An 18848-nucleotide genomic window follows, 5' to 3' on the forward strand; every position below is an offset into this window, starting at 1 on the left:
AAAGGGAAGTTTCTTACGGACAAGTTCCAGCTAATACAGAAAAAAAGGGTAGCATTTATAACATCACCATTGCAAAATTTAATGTTAACAGATTAATAAATGGTGAACTTGAAATTCAGGGATCAGCCTGACCAGGTGGTGGCGCAGTGGATAGAGCGTTGGACTGGGATGCAGAGGACCCAGGTTCGAGACCCCGAGGTCGCCAACTTGAGCGTGGGCTCATCTGGTTTGAGCAGAGCTCACCAGCTTGGACCCAAGGTCGCTGGCTCGAGCAAAGGGTTACTCAGTCTGCTGAAGGCCCGCGGTCAAGGTACATATGAGAAGGCAATCAATGAACAACTAAGGTGTCGCAAGGAAAAACTAATGATTGATGTTTCTCATCTCTCCGTTTCTATCTGTCTGTCCCTGTCTATCCCTTTCTCTGACTCTCTGTCAAAAAAAAAAAAAAAAATTCAGGGATCAGTCTGAGCCCATTGATCAGTCACTAAAAGCTGGACAGTCAATTATGTGTCTTCTGATGTGAGAGTACACAGCACATTTTTGAAAATTCATTTCTAAAAAAATTGGACCCATGTCTACAAGCCTTAGGATGTAACCACTAGTTTGTAGAGACAGAGGACTAAGTTCAGGAACACATGAAGAAGCAAATAGCCAAATGTTGGACACTGGACAGGACGAATAACCTGGCTCCTCCAACAAATGGAAGATTCTTTCCCCCCATCTCTTCTCTCTGGGACTAGTTGCCTTCCACCATCCATCGAGTCCCTCACCAGGAACCCAGAGCCCTTTCTACCTTAGATATAAGCAGTCTCAAAGTCTTGCCCAACTTTCTTTCCTAATACTTAAATCTGCCCTATCGCCTCCTTCTCAGTTCAGGCCCTGTCTACCTGAACAGCTAAGACATCCTGCTGGTCGCCTTCTTGCTCAGGGCCATCTGCCACACAGCTGTCAACTTATTGGGAGAGTGAGCTGATGCTGTCATCCCTCTGTTTACCGCTCTCACCAGCTGGTATTTAAGTCTTTGCTCCTTGCCAAGTACTACATCTTCCTGTGTTGGCTCTTGTCCTGTGCTCCGTGTTTTTGATACATTGAAGTGGCTAATTTCATTGTTGGACCCCGTTATGCTCCCGCTTGTACTGTTCTGTCTGTGAAGACTCATCCCTGGCCTCCTGAGGCAGGTGCTGGAGTCAGCTCCAGGAACACCCTCTGAGGACCAAGCAGGTGCTGCCACACTGCTCCACCTGCCTTTTGATCCCCAGGCTGACCACACTGGCACAGCACCAGGCAGCCTGTGGCTCCCTTGACTCGTTTCTGCTGCATGTGAAGTAAACATGAATGAAGAGAGTCTACGCTATTCACAAAACTTTTCCTCTTTGGATACATTTTCAGGGGCTTTGTTCTAAGGTCCCTTGAAGACAGAACAAGAAAACACTTGGGTGTGGGCTGTTTGTTCAGCCATCACACAAAGATGGTGAGCATTAAATACAGATATCAGGTCTACCTCTCAACAGAACTATGGAAAAGAGAACACAGGTCAGGGAAGCCAGCCTGCATCACATGTCGCCCTGGCTGAGCCAACTCCATAGCAGCCTGAGGCAATGCCCTTCAATACAAGGACCCCTTACATGTCGCTGAGAGATTCAACTTGAAGGAAAAGGCAAGTACACAGAGCACGTTTTCACAGAAAATATTTATTCCTTTGCACTGTGCATGGGAGCAACATGTTTTAATCCAACAGAAACGGTAATTCACTGACAGAATGAAACAGCCACATTTCTTCACTGAAAATTCAGAAGCAATTTAACTAGACACCAGGTAGACTAGCCTCCTAGACCGGACGCCTGTTAAAAGTAGGTTTTGCGTATTAGACAAGTTCTGCCAGACCGGTTTCCCTGCAAGCTCAGTCGGTCCTGGAGCTGATTACCACATTGCTCGCTGGACCCCGGACAGTTGCCCGTGGTCAGCTAAGTGACGGAAGACGATGCGACTAAGCCTCCAACGCCGCTTCACACCACGGGGACGGGACGTCATGACACACCGGTTTCTAATTCTAACGGGACAGCTATCCCGGGGAAGGGCAGCGATCTCTGCATCAGCCACTTCCTAAGGGAGGTCATAACAGTGTTACACAGAGTCACAAATTTATTGTCTAGACGCTGAAGTCGATGCTTAGAGGAGAACAGTAGACTAGACTCACTAAGCCCCAGTTTGACCAAAGAACCCTGAACACGGTAGGGAACCTTAACCTCTAAGTAAAAACAGACCAGGAAAATGACAACTGTTTGACATACTCCCAATATAACTTTTAAAAATTTAATTGAAACTTAAAGATACATGAGAATCCATAAACCACAAATGTTAAGCTCAGATCATACCTGTGCAACCAGCAACTATCAATACATATATTAGGAAATGTCAGTACCCAGGCTGTACTTTGCCTCCTTTCAGGTCACTGACCTCCTGGCTAACGGCTAACCTGCTTAGGAACACCAGAGTACTTTTCCTTGTTTTGAATTTTATATAAATGTGACCATAGACTATTCATTTTTCATTCATTTCTGTTTGACTTCTTCCATGCAACAATATGCTTGTGAGATCCATACTGTTTACAAGTGTCATTTCTTTATTCTCAGTAGAATTTACCCATTCTACAGGTGATGGGCATCTGGGTGGTTTCTAGTTTTGAACTAATATGAATAGGGCTGCTACATACATTACTGTTTAAGTCATTTGGAAAATGTGTGAAAGCATTTGTTGTCTCCCCATATGATCTCCCCTAGCTTTATTGAGATACAGCTGACATACAACATTGTGTAAATTTAAGGTGTACAGCACGATGACTTGACACATGTATATATCAATATATACAGGTATTGTGAAATAATTACCGCAATAAGGTTACTTACTTAACACCTCCATCACCTCACATAATAACCTTCTTTTGAAATGAGAACATTTAAAATACTCTCTTAGCAATTTTTAAGGATATAATACAGTATTATTAACTATAGTCACCATGCTGTGCATTAGACCCCCAGAACTTACTCATCTTCTAGCTAGAGGTTTGTGCCCTTTGACCAACATCTATTCCCCCATCCCCAGCCTCTGGTAGCCACCAGTCACTGTTTCTATGAGATCTGTTTCTTTAGATTCCACATATAAGTGAGGTCACAGTATTGATCTGATGGTTCACTTAGCATAATGCCCTCAAGGTATTCCATTTTACTGCAAAAAGGATTTCCTTTTTTATGGCTAAATAGTGTTGCATTGTGTGTGCATGTGTATATGTACACCATATTATTTCTTTCTTTGAATGAATATCACATCCATGATGGACATGTAGGTTTTTCCATGTTTTGACTGTTGTGAATAATTCTGCAATGAGCTTTGGGGTGCACGTATTTATATCTAGTGATTCATTTCCTTTAGATATATACTCAGAAGTAGAATTGCTAGATCACATAGTGTAGTTCTATTTTTAATTTTCTGAAGAACCTCCATTCTGTTTTCCATAGTGGTTGTATCAATTTACATTCCCACCAATGTTTGTACCTGTTGGCCATTTGTATATCTTCTTTGGAAAAATGTGTATTCAGATTCCCTGCCCTTTTTTGGAATGTTTTTTAAAATTAAAGTGTAATTAACACAATATTATAAAGATATTAGTTTCAGGTGTACAATGTAGTAATTTGACATTTATGTACCTTATGATGTGATTACCACAATGAAGTCTAGTAACTATTTGTGACTATCAAATACCACGATAGTGTTGACTATATCACCTGTGTCTCTGCCAATTTTATCTGAATTTCTTTTGTTTTTTGTTTTTGTTTGCTTTGTTTTGCTGTTATGTGAGTTTCTTATATGTTTAGGATATTAACACCTTATTAGATATATAGCTTGCAGATATTTCTTCCATTCTGAAGGTTGCCTTTTCATGTTGTTTCTTTTGCTGTGCAGAGCTTTTTAGTTTGATGTAGTTCCACTTAGGTTTGCTTCTGTTGCTTGCATTTTTGGAATCACCCCTAAAAAACTGTTGCCAAGACCAATGTGAAAGAGCTTTTTAAAAATGTTTTCTTCTAGGAGTTTTGTGTTTTCAGGTCTTATGTCTAAGTCTTTAATCCATTTCAAATTCATTTTTCATGAGTAGTATAAGATAATGGGTCCAATTTCATTCTTTTGCAAGTGAATGTGAACATCCAGTTTCCCCAATGTCATTTATTGAAGAAACTATCCTTTCCTCTGTTGAGTACTTTTGGCTCCTTAGTCAAAATTTTGTTGACCATATATATAGGAGTTTACTTCTGGATTCTGTTCCCTTGGTCTATGAATCTGTTTATATGTCAGTCCCATACTACTTTGATTAGTATAGCTTTGTAAACAAAGCTTAAAATCAGGCAAAGTGTGATGCTTCCACTTTATTCTCAGGATTGCTTTGGCTATTTGGGGGTCTTCTGACATTACATATGAATTTTAGGATTATTTTATTATTTATTATGTGAGAAATGCCATTGGAATTTTTATAGGGATTACACAGAACCTACAGATAGATGGGTTTGTGTAGTATTGCCATTTTAACAGTATTAATGCCCTGTATTAATTCCCCTGACCCATGAACACAGGATATCTTTTTATTTATGTCTTCTTCAAATTCTTTCATCAGTATCTTAGTTTTCAATGTACAGCTCTTTTATCTTAAATTTATTCCTAGGTATTTTATTGGTTTTTATGTATTATAGGCATTTTTATTTTTTTACAGAGACAGAGAGAGAGTCAGAGAAAGGGATAGACAGGGACAGACAGACAGGAACAGAGATGAGAAGTATCAATCATTAGTTTTTCCTTGTGACACCTTAGTTGTTCATTGATTGCTTTTTCATATGTGCCTTGACCATGGGGCTACAGCAGACTGAGTAACCCCTTGCTTAAGCCAGCGACCTTGGGTCCAAGCTGGTGAGCTTTGCTCAAACCAGATGAGCCCGCGCTCAAGCTGGTGACCTCGGGGTCTCGAAATTGGGTCTTCCGCATCCCAGTCTGACGTTCTATCCACTGCGCCACCGCCTGGTCGTCAGGCTTGATGGGTTTTAAACGGCATAGTTTTTCTTTTTCAGATGGTTTGTTGTTTGAATATAGAAATGCATCTGATTTCTATATGTTGATTTTGTATCCTGCAACTTTACTGGATTCTTTGATTAGTTCTAACAGCTTCTGGATGGAGTCTTTAGGATCTTCTATATAATATATATATACTACATATATAATATATATGTCATCTGCAAATAAAGACAGTTTTATTTTTTTCTTTTGATTTATATGCCTGTTTCTCTGTCTTCCCTGCTTGCTCTGGTTAGGACTTCCAGTGCTAGTGTTGAACAGGAGTGGGGAGAGGGGTACCCTTATCTTATCCTGATTTTAGAGGAAAAGCTTTCAACCTTTCACTGTTGACTATATTAGCTGTGGACATATTCTGTTGAGATATATTCCTTCTATATCCAATTTGTTGAGTTTTTATCATGAAAGATGTTGAATTTTGTCAAACGCCTTTTCTGCATCTGTAGAGATCATATAATTTTTATCTTTCATTCTTTGTATTAATGTGGTATATCACATTTATTCATTTGCATGTTGAACCAATCTGTATCCCAGGGATGAATCTCACTTGGTCATGGTGTACGATCCTTTTACTGTGCTGTTGGATTTGTTTTGCGAGTATTCTGTTGAGAACTTTTTCTTCTGTATTACTCAGGGATAGTGGCCTGTAGTTTCTTTTTTCTTATAGTGCCCTTATCTAGCTTTGGTTTCAGGGTAATGCCTGCCTCGTAAAATGAATGTGGGAATGTTCCCTCCTCTTCAGTATTTTGGATGAGTTTGAGGAGGTTTGTGTTAATTCATATTTAAATGTCTGGTAGGTTGTTATGCTTCTAGGGATGGATTCATTTCTCCTAGGTTATCCAGTTTGTTGGCCTATTTTTATTTATATCACTCTTATCTTGTATTTTGTGGCATCAGTTTTAATATTTCCTCTTTCATGTCTTATTTGAGTACTCTTGATCTTACTTTGTTGGTCTAGCTAAAGGTTTGTCAATTTTATCTTTTTTTAAAAATCAGCTTGTAGTTGCATTTATCTTTAGTGTTTGGTCTCTATTTCATCTATTTCTGCCCTTATCTTTATTTCCTTTCTTCTGCTAACTTTGCTCTTAAAGATGCTATTTAGTTTGCTCTTCTTTTTCTAGTCCCTTGAGGTGTAAAGGTAGGTTATTTCCCATATGGTTTGAGTCATGAAAGTATGAAACTTCTAGGCTGAAGATGAAGTAGGAAGAAACGTGGCTGAGGAGAGGGAGAAAGGGCGGGATCCCACAGAGCTCTGGCCTCTGCGGTGAAGAGTCTGGCTGCTGGAGAAGCAAAGGTGAATGAGCAGGTGGGATTTACACACTGCAATGTAGAGAGAATCTGTGGAGGGCGCCAGTGGCCCAGGGGAGAAAACCAGAGATGACTGCAGTAGCTTGCACTAAGGTCTTGTCCTTGTGACTTATTCTTATGCACGTGCTTAAAAGTGTATGTCTGTGTGCTTGTGTATTATATTCAGTTTAATCTGACAAGTGTGACTGACCCTGTGCTAGACTGTGGTGGAAGCAAAACAATTTCTCTAACATATTATAAGGACATACAGTAAATGAGAAAATACACATGAAAGCCACTAAATTAACATAAACTTTAAGTAAAGATTAAGAATGGTTCCCGATCTCCAAAAGCTTCTACATGTGTTGCTTTTAGGGAGTACTTAGAGAATTAAATAAAACAACACAAGGAAGCCAGTGACTGGTAGATGGGAAGTGCTCCAGGAGGAAATGGAGAAATGACCAGGTTGGCAGAAGGAAGTCAAGTTTCCCGGAGGCAAGCCTTGAAGAATAGCTACAAGTTATTTATGTATGTACATAATGTGTACACACATAATGTGTACCTCTCCTGTTCCCCAAGACTTAGAAGTTTACAATGAGGAAGTGGGGGCAAAGGGAAAATGAGACAGAAGTCCATGCTGTGAAAGCGTGTAATGTGGTCAGAACTGGGACATGAATACTGACTTGTAAGCTACTCGGCAGGCAACACAGCCACGACCAGTTCCCATGTCCATAGGGTCTCTGCTCAGCTTTTGCTGGTTCTCACAGCAGGGACAGTTCTTCACGGGGTCTTCATAAATAATGTTCTCCACCACACCATGAGCTGAGAGGGCTCCTTCTTGTTACTTCCTAACTACCGGCAAGTACCTTGTCACCATTATCGCAATAGGTGTGACAGAGTGGCCCAGGACACTCAGCTTTCTGTTCCTCTGGCTTCATCTAGACAAGCTTTAAAAGCATCCACAGTAACGAATGGCCTGTATATTCTGCCAACTTCTACAAATGCATTTTATTTTTTACTCTGAGCTTTTGATGAGTTGAGTGGCCCTGAGTTTGAGATACACTCCCTGCTGAGATTCCAGGGTGCAGATATTCTGCGTCAGCAGTTAGGCGCAGAGCCTTATGCTTCAAGAAGCCAAACGGTTGACATCCTCTGATTCAAGTTAAGGAGTCTAATGAGAAAATAAACCTAAATGGAAGGCCACCTCAGCATGCAGGGGTGGGCAAAGGAGTTGAGATAGGTGGGCTAGGAAAGGCCCTGTGTGAGGAACACGTAGCCCCACGCATTGGAAGAACCCAGGACCCCCGGATGAGGCTGGCCAGAGACCCGAGGTCCGAATAACCGCCCAGTTTCTGTGTGGTCACCATGCCGCAGACCTTTCTAAGGATCACCTATTAACACGGTTACAAGTCTAGCATGGTTAGAAATAAATAATTCTCTTTAATCTGAAATTCACCAAAATCAGTTTCAAGAGTATTCATTTGAGCTGACTAGGAGTATTTGGTTATAGTCTCCAGAAATTATTTTGATAGTAAGTCACAACAAACAGTATCACAAGTGATCTGATTTGAGTTAACGATCTTGGGTAGACAGGGACTCATCATAATTAGCTAACCTGAAGTTCTTTTGGCAAAATGGTATTCTTCCTGAGTGAATTAATCCGCAGCCTCTCATCTGCATATTCATAGGCCATTTTCCGTCTTTTCACATCACGTAACATTTTCCAGTCTACGTAGTAACCTCGAAGTTGACCTGAAGCTGACGAAGGAACCATCTGAAGGAGACAAGGAACAAGAGGAGGGTGGTCAGACCCAGGCTCTGCCAGTGTCCTCACCCTGCAGTCCTCTTTTAGTCACTACATATGACCAACTATTTTTTTGAGTAATTTTAGATCACTTTAAAAATTTTAAACAATAGACTTAATTCAGAATAAATAGCTTCTATGGATGTACATTAAGCCAAAATGGTGATAATTAATTCAATGCCTTAATGTATATTGGAAGGTGAAATATTTTGAGAGTTTTTAGTATAACTGATCTTTTACTCAGACTAATAGTTATATGGTTCAAAATTCAAAAAAAAAAAATATAAAAAGACACAGTGGAGTCTCCCTCCTACCTCTTCCCTTTCCTGCCCAGTGACTACCTCCTGTCTCCAAAGGTAACCACGTCACTAGCTTCTTCCAGAAACTTTTGTCTACACAAATACCCGTATCTACTGCTTCTCTCATGTTTCAGTCCTTCCCCCTTCATTCACATTTAACAATGTATCTTAGAGATCTTTCATATCCAAAAAAGCTTCCTCATCTTCCAGTATCCCACTGTATGGATATGACAGGCTTGAGGACACATTACCTCAAAATATGGCACCTTGGCACATGGCCAATTTTAAGCAAAAGGAATTTAAAAAATGGCATGTGCTCAAAGGGCTTTCTGACCTTTTCCCGGAGCCATAAAACCTTGAGAGGGAGGTATGTGTGTGCTGGGGGCAAGGGGTGGGGGTGAAAAGCATCCTTATCTCTGAACTGAGAACAATCTGAACAAATGGGTCTTGCTGTTTCCCCTCCGTCCTGTCACATGTCCCCACAACTGTCCCCTGTCACAAGCATAAAAACACTCAGGGTGAACTGCTTCCTTAGCTCTTCCATTTCTTTGTGTGCTTTTTCTCTTGTTAATCTGTCTTTTGTTACAAGGCCCCAGCTGAGAACTTAGAGGGGTCAGGAGGCTTGAGGGAAATTTTTTCCTCCCCACAGAGGCATCATAATTTATATAACCTGCAACCTATTGGTGGACAGCTAGACCATACATCACCATTTATCCCTGCAAAAAAAGCTGCACTGAATAACCCCCTATGTAAATCATTTCATATGCATTCTACATATTGGCAGGATAAATTCTTAGAAGCAGACTGCAGGGTCAGAGAGTACTTTGAAATGATCGTTGACCTATTATTTCTTAGCACGGGCTGTCCAGTAATGAAACAGTAGGCTCCTGTTGTCACATGCTTACATGGTGGCAGTCTACATTTCTGACCAACAGTACAGGCATAGAATATAGGCCACTAAAAACTCAAGTATCTTCCAAACCAGAGCAAAAATTACATATTAATTAAATTGTAGCTACCGAAAATAATGATGGTTTCCTCTAACAGCTGTTTACAGAAGAAGTACATGTATAACATACAGAATATAAAACTGAAAATGATAATACTATACTATACTGTACTAGAAAGCCAATAGTTTTTCAATCTATTAACAAAAGATAACCTCAGTGTTTTCAATGTTAAAATCTCATGAGGAAATACAATAATTCTATGATCACCTTTTGGAAATAAGGCAAGCATGAGTGGAATTTCAGTACTGATTTGACACATGACTGAGTCATATGCATGCCCTGGTTACTGTGGCTGGAAGTAGTGTCATGGGAAAAGAGGGCTTCAGCAAGGCTTTGAGGGAAGGGCAGAATTTTGATCCAGTTGTGGGGTGGGAAAGGGGAAAGAAGGTGCAGCCTGTCCAAACCAAACAAGTCCCATTCATTAAAACCGGGGGAGCTCACTCTGGCTAAAAGAATTCATGTTCAGGGGGCAATGCAAGGTATGCTTTTGCCTTTTCAAAAGAAATTTAGAAAACAAAATTAAGCATTTTTTCCTTCTTTTTCAAACTATTCCTAATCAACTTCTTCTCTACTATTTTCTAATAGGTTTCTATTTATTTTAAAAAAACTTTCATCCTAGGCCCTGGCCAGTTGGCTCAGTGGTAGAGCGTCGGCCTGGCGTGCAGGAGTCCCGGGTTTGATTCCCGGCCAGGGCACACAGGAGAAGTGCCCATCTGCTTCTCCACCCCTCCCCCTCTCCTTCCTCTCTGTCTTTCTGTTCCCCTCACGCAGCTGAAGCTCCATTGGAGCAAAGATGGCCCGGGCGCTGGGGATGGCTCCTTGGCCTCTGCCCCAGGCGCTAGAGTGGCTCTGGTCGCAACAGAGCGACTCCCCCTGGTGGGCAGAGCGTCGCCCCTGGTGGGCGTGCCGGGTGGATCCCGGTGGGGCGCATGCGGGAGTCTGTCTGACTGTCTCTCCCCGTTTCCAGCTTCAGAAAAATACCAAAAAAAAAAAAAAAAAAAAAAAAAAAAGGTCCTGGCCAGTTGGCTCAGCGGTAGAGCGTCGAGCGTTGGCCTGGCGTGTGGGGAACCCGGGTTCGATTCCCGGCCAGGGCACATAGGAGAGGCGCCCATTTGCTTCTCTACCCCCCCCCCTCCTTCCTCTCTGTCTCTCTCTTCCCCTCCCGCAGCCAAGGCTCCATTGGAGCAGAGATGGCCCGGGCGCTGGGGATGGCTCCTTGGCCTCTGCCCCAGGCGCTAGAGTGGCTCTGGTCGCGGCAGAGCGACGCCCCCTGGTGGGCAGAGCGTCGCCCCTGGTGGGCGTGCCGGGTGGATCCTGGTCGGGCGCATGCGGGAGTCTGTCTGACTGTCTCTCCCGTTTCCAGCTTCAGAAAAAAACAAACAAACAAAAAAACAAAAAACTTTCATCCTTTTAACTTTCTTTTTACTATAAAAGTCATACACTTTTTAAATGTACTGGTCTGTATTGTTTCTTCTGTGAATGTTTTATTTCTTTTCCCACATTCCTATTATATTCTATTTTCTTATCAGTTTATAACAGTGCTTTATATATTAAAATTGTCTTCTATTCTGTTCTGTACACATCTTATCCTGCCCCTCTCACTCCTCTTCACCTCCTAAAACTCTTCTATTGGGTCCTTTTCATCTAATGGTCTACTACCATCAAAATCTAAATCCTCAATTTCTTCTCTTAACAACTCCTTCAGATTTTTTGCTCAAGCTGAATCTTGCATCCCTCCTGATAGCTTCCCCTGTAGCTCTTTTTTCTCCTGTGACAAGGGAAGAAAAATTAAAATTAACTTCATCTTTTTAAAACTTTTGAATGTGCTGCTAGAAAATTTTAAATTACATATGTGGTTAGTATTATATTTCTATTGGACAAAGCTACAATAAACGGTCCATGTTTTTAAGGTACCAAATACTGGGACATGAAACCCATCACCTCTTGCCTACACAAGGGTACAAAGCTCCAGCTATTTAGAATATTTCCCTTTACCACAAAAACAAGTAGCTACTCTGTCATGTTAAAAACAACTCACACAACACACTCTTAACGCACCACTCCTCCAGCTACTGACCCGTTTTTCTAGCCCACTTTGCAGCAAAATGTCTTGAGGCTTGCCTGTACTCCCAGTGTCCGATTTCTTTCCTCCTAGTCTCTCTTGCACTTTCGCTCCTACAACCCTACCACGTTCAACCCGACAGCCAATTCTCAGCCCTTATTTTAACTGACCTGTCAACTCCGAGGAGTTGACCACTCCCTGCTCCTGGACACTGTCCCCTCCCGCTTCCAGGCCACCACACTACTGCTCTCCTCCCTCGCCGAGTTCCTTTCAAGTCTCCCTCGCTCGACTCTCATCACTTGACGTTGGGGTCCCTGGACCCTCGGTCCTTGGACCCCTTTGCCACTACACTCCCCTCTGAGTCAGAGTCAATCTGGAGCTTTCAGTGCTGGGCAGGTTTACGTTTGCCAGTAAACCAAATGTGCATCAGCAGCTCGGGCCTGTCCCGAATCAAGCCAGAGGAGAAGCCCTGGGACGGGTCCGCACAGGTGGTAGAGTGACGGGGGCACCGAGGGTTTGGGGTTCAGGAGGGAGGGGCGTGGAGATTAGGACGCGAGCCTGACCTGTCGGACGGTGCGCAGCAGCGAGCCCAGCATGGAGGCCGCCATGTTGTCCGCCGCAAAGTCAAAACGCGGCAGCTTTATTGACACTGCTGCCCGCAGACAGTCGGGGGCGGGGCCTGGGCCTCAGGAGGCGGGGCGCAAGGTGGGCGGGTCTTCTACCTGGAGAACGGAGGAGCGAACTAGAATTCGCGTACTCGTGGTAATAATCGAAACTTGGCAAATCGCCATCTGGGGGGCGCCCTTGATGCCGGCGGAGCAGTCCGCTGTTCCTCGCTTGCTGCTCCCTTTCCTCCTGCTTGCCTACCCTCCTCCTAAGCGTCCTTCGTCCCCACCTACGTCCTTTCCTTCCGACCCCGCCCCTCCACGCATCTCCGTTCAGTTTAGAGTGCTGTTTCGAGAAATCGACAGATATTGTCACCTTCTCCTTCCCTGTCGTCTCTCCTGTAGATGATGCAAATTTCTCAAGTCTCTACTATAATGGTGGTAATGAGCATGTTGATGAAGGCGATGATGTAGTTCCTATTTATATTTATACACACACGTATTCTGTTTTGGAAGGGGAGCGTTGCCATGTAAAAACTGCTGATTTCAGCCTGTTGTGAAGGGGAATTTCAGGTCATTTTCATAGCAGATGTCCTTGGGCTGGAATGAACCCTTTGAGGGGCCCCTTTTTCTTGTGTGAATATAAGACAAGTGGCTACCTTCTGTAACTCACAAAAAAAATGTCTGCTTTCAAAGAATAGGTATTAGCTTGGCAAAGACTTTTCTCTCAGATGTGTTGATGGATGAAACGAGGGGATACCCAAGTGCTATTTATTGTACGTCCGCATTGTTGAACAGGAGGAGCCTTGGATCAGGTCTAATGGACTGGACAAGGACTGACTGAAGTCAGCTGGTGGGAAAGGACAACATGAGCCCCTGTTGTGGTAGAATCCGAAGATTCCTGGAGCAGCATCAGAGAGGCGTCTAAACCTAATTCTAGCCTGTGTCATGCCTTGCTCTCTTCCCCATATTGAGTGTCATCTTCTGTAATCAGCTCACAAAATGGGTGAGCCAGCTTTGTGTACAATGGCCTTTTACTTCCTTTCTGTGAAACTAGTTCTGAAAGCATCTTTAAACAGCATTAATAACTTTTTAAAAAACTGTGGTAAAATATGCGTAACAAAATTTACCATCCTGTTCATTTTTAGGTGGCATTAAATACATTCACATTGTTGTACGACCATCACGCCATCCATCTTCAGAACTTTCTGATCTTCTCAGACCAAAACTGTGTACCCATTGAACAATAACTTCCCGTTCCCTTGCACCTATGAATTGGATGACTCAATGTACCTTAGAAAAGAGGAATCGTACACTTGTCCTTTGGTGACTGGCTTCTTTTACTTAACATGTCTTTGTGATTCGTTCATGTTGTCGCATGTCAGTACTTCACTCCTTGTGGCCGAATAGTAAATACTCCTTTGTGTAGATGGACCTCATTTTGTGTAGTCATTCATCTTGTTTTGCTCCTACCTGTTGGCCTTTCTGAACAAAGCTGCTGTGAACATGTGTGTACAGTATCTTCAACTGCATTACTATCTTATTAGGCAGGTTTTCACTTTAAGAGAAGAAATTAAAGCAATTTAATGGCTAGTAAGAGAGGAAGCTTGGAGATGTGAGATAAAACTCCAGGGTCTTCTTTAATTAATTGTGTTGGGTTTTTAAAACAACCTATGATTTCCCTCCAGTGCACTCTCCTCCATTAGTGTGTGGGAAGTTTGGCAAGGCCAGAAGAAGACTCACTTTGTCCTGAGTTCTCCCAAGGGGTGTACAGTTCTCCCTGGCTCCCATTTGACAGAATGTGTGTAAGGTTGTTAGCCTTACTGGCCTGGAATTCTAGGATCAAGAGAACATTGTATCCATTCATTAATTCAATCCACAAATTTATTTTAAATGCCTATTGTATACCACTGTGTATGTGTGTGTGTGAGGTGGGGAGACAGAAAGAAAAAAACCCCTGCCCTTCTGATACATTCAATTGGAGATCAAGAGTTGGATGCACGTGGAGATACCCATACTGCCAGTTAGGTGTTGTCTTGGATTTTTCCATATTGTCTTTCTTTTGGAGGCTTAAGAAGTATTTTGGGGGTGTACAGAGTAAAATTTAAGACTTAAATATTTTGAGATTTGATTGTGAGAAACTGTTCTAGTCACCACGTTGATTCTATGCCTAATAATATAGTAAAAACAATTGTGCAAATGATAAAAGTGAGTCATAGAGATACTAGGTGACTCCCCAAGCTCAGAGAGCTAGTCCTGGACCAAGGACCACACTGTCAACACCCAGTCCACACAGTCCTCTGGAGAAATGACAGCGCAAGGACAAAGGCCCATCTGTCATGGAATCCTTACTTATAAAACGTAACAGTTGGTTAATGTATAGATTTTGTGCCAATACAATCAATACCCCAATGAAATTTTTCTTCATAAAATAATTTTAAAATACGTATAAAAATATAAGTGAAGCCCTGGCTAGGTAGCTTAGTTACTTAGAGCATCATCCCGAATACCAAAGTTGTGGGTTCAATCCCCAGTCAGGGCACATACAAGAATCAACCAATGAATGCATAAATACGTGGGACAACAAATTGATATTTCAGTCTGTCTGTCTGTCTGTCTCTCCTTTCCGCTCTCTGAAATCAGTTTAAGAATCTAAAATTAATCATTTTTTTAAGTGAGTGGAGAGGAGACAAAGAAAGACTCCAGCATGTGCTCCAATCACAATCCACCTGGCAAGCCCCTAGGAGGAAATGCTCTTCTCATCTGGGGCCATTTTTCATTGCTCAGCAACTAAACTATTTTTAGCACCTGAGGCAGAGGCTCCATGGAGCCATCCTCAGAGCCTGGGGCAAACTCACTCAAACCAATTGAGCCATGACTGTGGGAGGGGAAAAGAGAGAGAAAGAGAAGAGAAGGGGGGTGGAGAAGCAGATGGTCAGTTCTCCTATGTGCCCTGACTGGGAATTGAACCTGGGCCATCCACATGCTAGGCCAACACTCTACCACTGAGCCAACCGACCAGGTTAATAAGTTTTTTAAAAAAGAAATAACTGAGATGGGAGGGAAGTAAAAGCATGACTGAACTACTTTGGTACTTGTGCCAAAATCAGCAGACAGGTAAATGAACTAGAATGGATAGGCCAGAAAACACCCTCAGTATAATTACAGTGTGGTTAGACATTAAAGGAAGCATAAAAATCATTGAACATGTGGTACTGGAACAGCTGTTTAAAGATTTGGAGAACAAATGTTTTAATTGTATTTTTATCTCTTACCATTTATCAAAATAAATTTTAGATAAATGAGTTAAAGGCTAACAAAGCCTTAACAAGAAGACAGTGTAGATGAATATATTTTTAAACTCCAGAGTCACAAGGTGAAGTCTTTACTTGGTGTGCTTGCCCCTAGAGGCCATGTCCTGCCCAGGCTGCCTCGGGACCTGACCGCCCAGCCTCTCAGCCCCTGGAGTCCTTCCACAGGGTTCTTCTGGGGGGAGAGGGGCTCTCACATAGGGAGAGCTGGAGAAATGGTTTGGCTTCAAAGAACCAGACTTGTGGGGCTTTTGGTGGTCCGTGTATAGGGTCAGCTCTGAGAGGAACTACAGAGTGAAGTAGAGGAACGTGTTGGTAGAAAGGCACACACAAACACAAAAGCGTTCCAACACTTCTTGTGAAGTGGTGTGTGTGGGCAGTCTGCCTTCATTAAACACTGCCAGCTGAACAGTAACCCTCTTGGTGTGTAGGGTTGGCCATGGAGTGTGGATGGTCTTGGCACCTACTTCTGGTAGTGGCCCAGGGCCCCCGGCTGGGAGTCTCCTCCTGGTGCTGTGTGCTAGTTAAACACAAGGTGGCAGTAATAGCACACCTGAGCTCCAAACCTGAAAAATAAGGTGATAACTCATTGACACATTGCCTTTCATCAGGTAGGACCTGTGTTTGCCTCTTTGGTAGGAGTCACAGGCAGGACAGACTACACAATTTGTAGAGCCCAATAAAAAATGAAACTATAGGGCCCCTTGTTGAAAAATCAGGTAGAAGTTGCTTTAAAAATACTGAGCTATAGCCTGACCATGGGGTGGTGCAGTGGATAGAGCATCGGACTGGGACACGGGGGACCCAGGTTCAAAATCCCAAGGTTGCCAGCTCGAACATGGGCTCATCTGGCTTGAGTGGGGGCTCACCAGCTTGAGTGAGCAGTTGCTGGCTTTAACGTTGGATTGTAGACAGGACCCCATGGTTGCTAGCTTGAGTCCAAGGGTTGCTGGCTTGAGCAAGGGGTCACTTGCTCTGCTGTAGCCCCCCGGTCAAGGCACATATGAGAAAGCAATCAATGAACAACTAAGGTGCCACAACGAAGAATTGATGCTTCTCATCTCTCTTCCTTCCTGCCTGTCTTCCCTATCTGTCCCTCTCTTCAACTCTCTCTCTGTCTCTGTCACACACAAAAAAGTGAGCTACAGAGCTGAGCTCAGGTGCAGTGAGACAGGACCGTGGACTTATCTCAGGCACCTCTCACCTCTTACCTCTTGCCCGGGGGCTTCTCTGAGGTGACATGGGACACCTGAGGAACCAGGGCCTCTGGACACTCACACAGGCATGCTGCCTAGCGCAGGGCAGTGGGCGCCTGTGGGAACACCATGAACAATGGGGGATGGAATGACTCCTTAGGGTCAGAGACATGGAGTCACTAACATAGTACTGTGTCCTCGTATTGCTGTGTCCTTTCTGGCTCCATTGCCCTGACCCCTCTCTCCTGCTCCCTGTGGCTGTTGCCTAACCCCCTACTGCACATAAACCTGTTTGGACTCTGCTTATGCAGGTGGTGGGGGAGTTGTGGAGGAGCTCGGACCGAGGCAGAAACATCCTGCCCAACTGAACATCCAAATAGTGTTAATTCTGCCTCTAACTGTACCTTCCGCTTTCTCCACTCCGCGTCCTCTCCTCCATCAGCCCCTCTGTAGCTCTGGCCCGAACTAGTGTTAGCTGGGCTCCTTATTGCTCTTTCTGCTTTCGTTCATTTTCATCTAACCCATCACCTTCCCCCAAAACTCTCCACCCTTTTCTGCTGCCAGTGACCTTTCTGAAACACGACAGCTACTCACTTGGGGTGGCCCCATTGGCAGACCTGACAAACCCTAGGCGGCGATGACACTGCTTGTTCACCTGGCTGGAACGCAAGCAGATGCGGCCACTCTGCTGTCCCCTGAGTGCCCGAGAGAGCCTTGCCAGCCACCTGGAAAGGTAGAACCTCAGGGCTACTCGGCCTCCCTGCCTTCTCAATGTCCTGCCTCAACAGAGGCCCCGGGGAGACAGCACTCTGCCCCTGCAGCCTCGTGTCCATGGCGCCAGGTCCTCTTGACAAGTTGATTCTCTTGCTCCCTCTGTGTCTGTGGCTGCGTGGGCGCCTCTCTCTCTAACCAGAGGGAGGTCTGGACTCGCTCGGAGGTCGGAGTGACTCAGTGCCCTCCACGGCGCCCCTCTCGCCGCGGCCCTGGCCGGCCGAGACAGAACGTTTCCTGTGGTTTTGGGAATGACTCACACCGTTGTCTTCTGCAGTGTCCGCAGCAGGTCTTCCTTTGGTTGATTGGAAAGCAGCTCTTCCTTTCACATGGTGCCCCCTTTCCTTTCTTTCTCCACCTCCTAGTTTTCCTAAATTCCAAACCCTGACGCAAAGGCAACATGTTAACAATTTGGCTGAAATACATTGCTTTTGGAAGCTGTGGGGACGGAAATGCCAGAGCCATAAATTAGTGGGAGTGGAGGGTAGAAAACGTCTGCAAAGCCACAGGGCGAGTCCTGAGGATGCAGCACGAGGCAGAGGTCCCTACACGGTCGGGTGACCCTCCCTCCTGGCCACTCACGGCACCAGAACAACACAGAAGTGTACAGCGAGGGACCTTACGGGTGTGCTCCCTGCAGGGGCCTGAGAAAGTGCAGGAGGAAGCCACACTAGTGTCACACGCCGCGTCTGTCTCGGGCGTTCTCCAGGCTTCCTCCCAGGAGCCTCACGGTCCATCCCAGCCCCCACCGTGGAGCTAACTTACATCAGAATAAGAAAAACATTCCTGGGTCCCCCTTGTCTCCTGCTGAATTCATCAGTTTTCCATCCAACCAGGTGAACTTGGATTTCCTCCTTGTTTATTTTAGAAAAGGAAATTAAAATTGTGTTTCTGGATTTATTTTTTCATCCTCTGCTCTTTGCTGCCTAAATAGCTAGTACACACTTTTGTGTTATTCACTAGTTGTCTCCTGTCCTGTCTGCCCGAGGGCGGGCTTCCCGGCTACACAGCGTCCTGGGTCCTCAGGGTGCACAGCTCACAGTGGGCACCCATCAAGTCCTCAGCCTTTTCATCCAGTAACTAAGTTATGGACTGAGTGAGACTTGCTGGACATCTGCTTTCAGGATTCTACTTGGGTGTCTTTTCTTCCTTGGGTGTAATTCAGAGTGAACAAGCCCCCTAACTTCTCTGAGAAAAAGAAAGGACAGCAGTGACTACCCAAGTCGCTTCATGTCCACAGCAGGCCAGCTGTCGGTCATCAGTACCCTGCACAGCACTAAACTCTGTCCCCTGATAGACACCTGAGGAATATAAGCTTCTGTGAATTCCTTCCCTTCTCTCATCGGCCCCCAGGGCCGTGCCTCGGGCGTGGTGATTCCCTTGTACAGCAG

The 18848-nt window shown here is 44.2% G+C and overlaps 1 protein-coding gene across 1 annotated transcript; it reads right to left on the bottom strand.

Moving 5' to 3' along the window:
* Positions 1-1671: 1671 nt before the first annotated feature.
* MRPS14 (mitochondrial ribosomal protein S14) lies at positions 1672-12218 on the bottom strand. Its single transcript, XM_066371560.1, has 3 exons — positions 12138-12218; positions 8015-8173; positions 1672-2103 (listed from the first exon to the last, which is right to left on the bottom strand). Exons 1-3 carry the CDS (start codon positions 12180-12182, stop codon positions 1921-1923), a joined length of 387 nt encoding a protein of 128 aa, XP_066227657.1. The 5' UTR covers positions 12183-12218; the 3' UTR covers positions 1672-1920.
* Between the last annotated feature and the right edge of the window lie 6630 nt (positions 12219-18848).

This window comes from Saccopteryx leptura, chromosome 2, assembly GCF_036850995.1.
Source record: "Saccopteryx leptura isolate mSacLep1 chromosome 2, mSacLep1_pri_phased_curated, whole genome shotgun sequence".
Lineage (NCBI taxonomy): Eukaryota > Metazoa > Chordata > Mammalia > Chiroptera > Emballonuridae > Saccopteryx > Saccopteryx leptura.

Excerpts from the sequence above, each read along its gene's own strand:
- MRPS14 (XM_066371560.1), bottom strand. The coding sequence starts at position 12,182 with ATGGCGGCCTCCATGCTGGGCTCGCTGCTGCGCACCGTCCGACAG. Across the intron at positions 8,174-12,137 it reads TGCTGCGCACCGTCCGACAG|ATGGTTCCTTCGTCAGCTTC; the intron begins GTCAGGCTCGCG and ends TGTCTCCTTCAG. Across the intron at positions 2,104-8,014 it reads TTTTGCCAAAAGAACTTCAG|GAAGTGGCTGATGCAGAGAT; the intron begins GTTAGCTAATTA and ends GACCTCCCTTAG.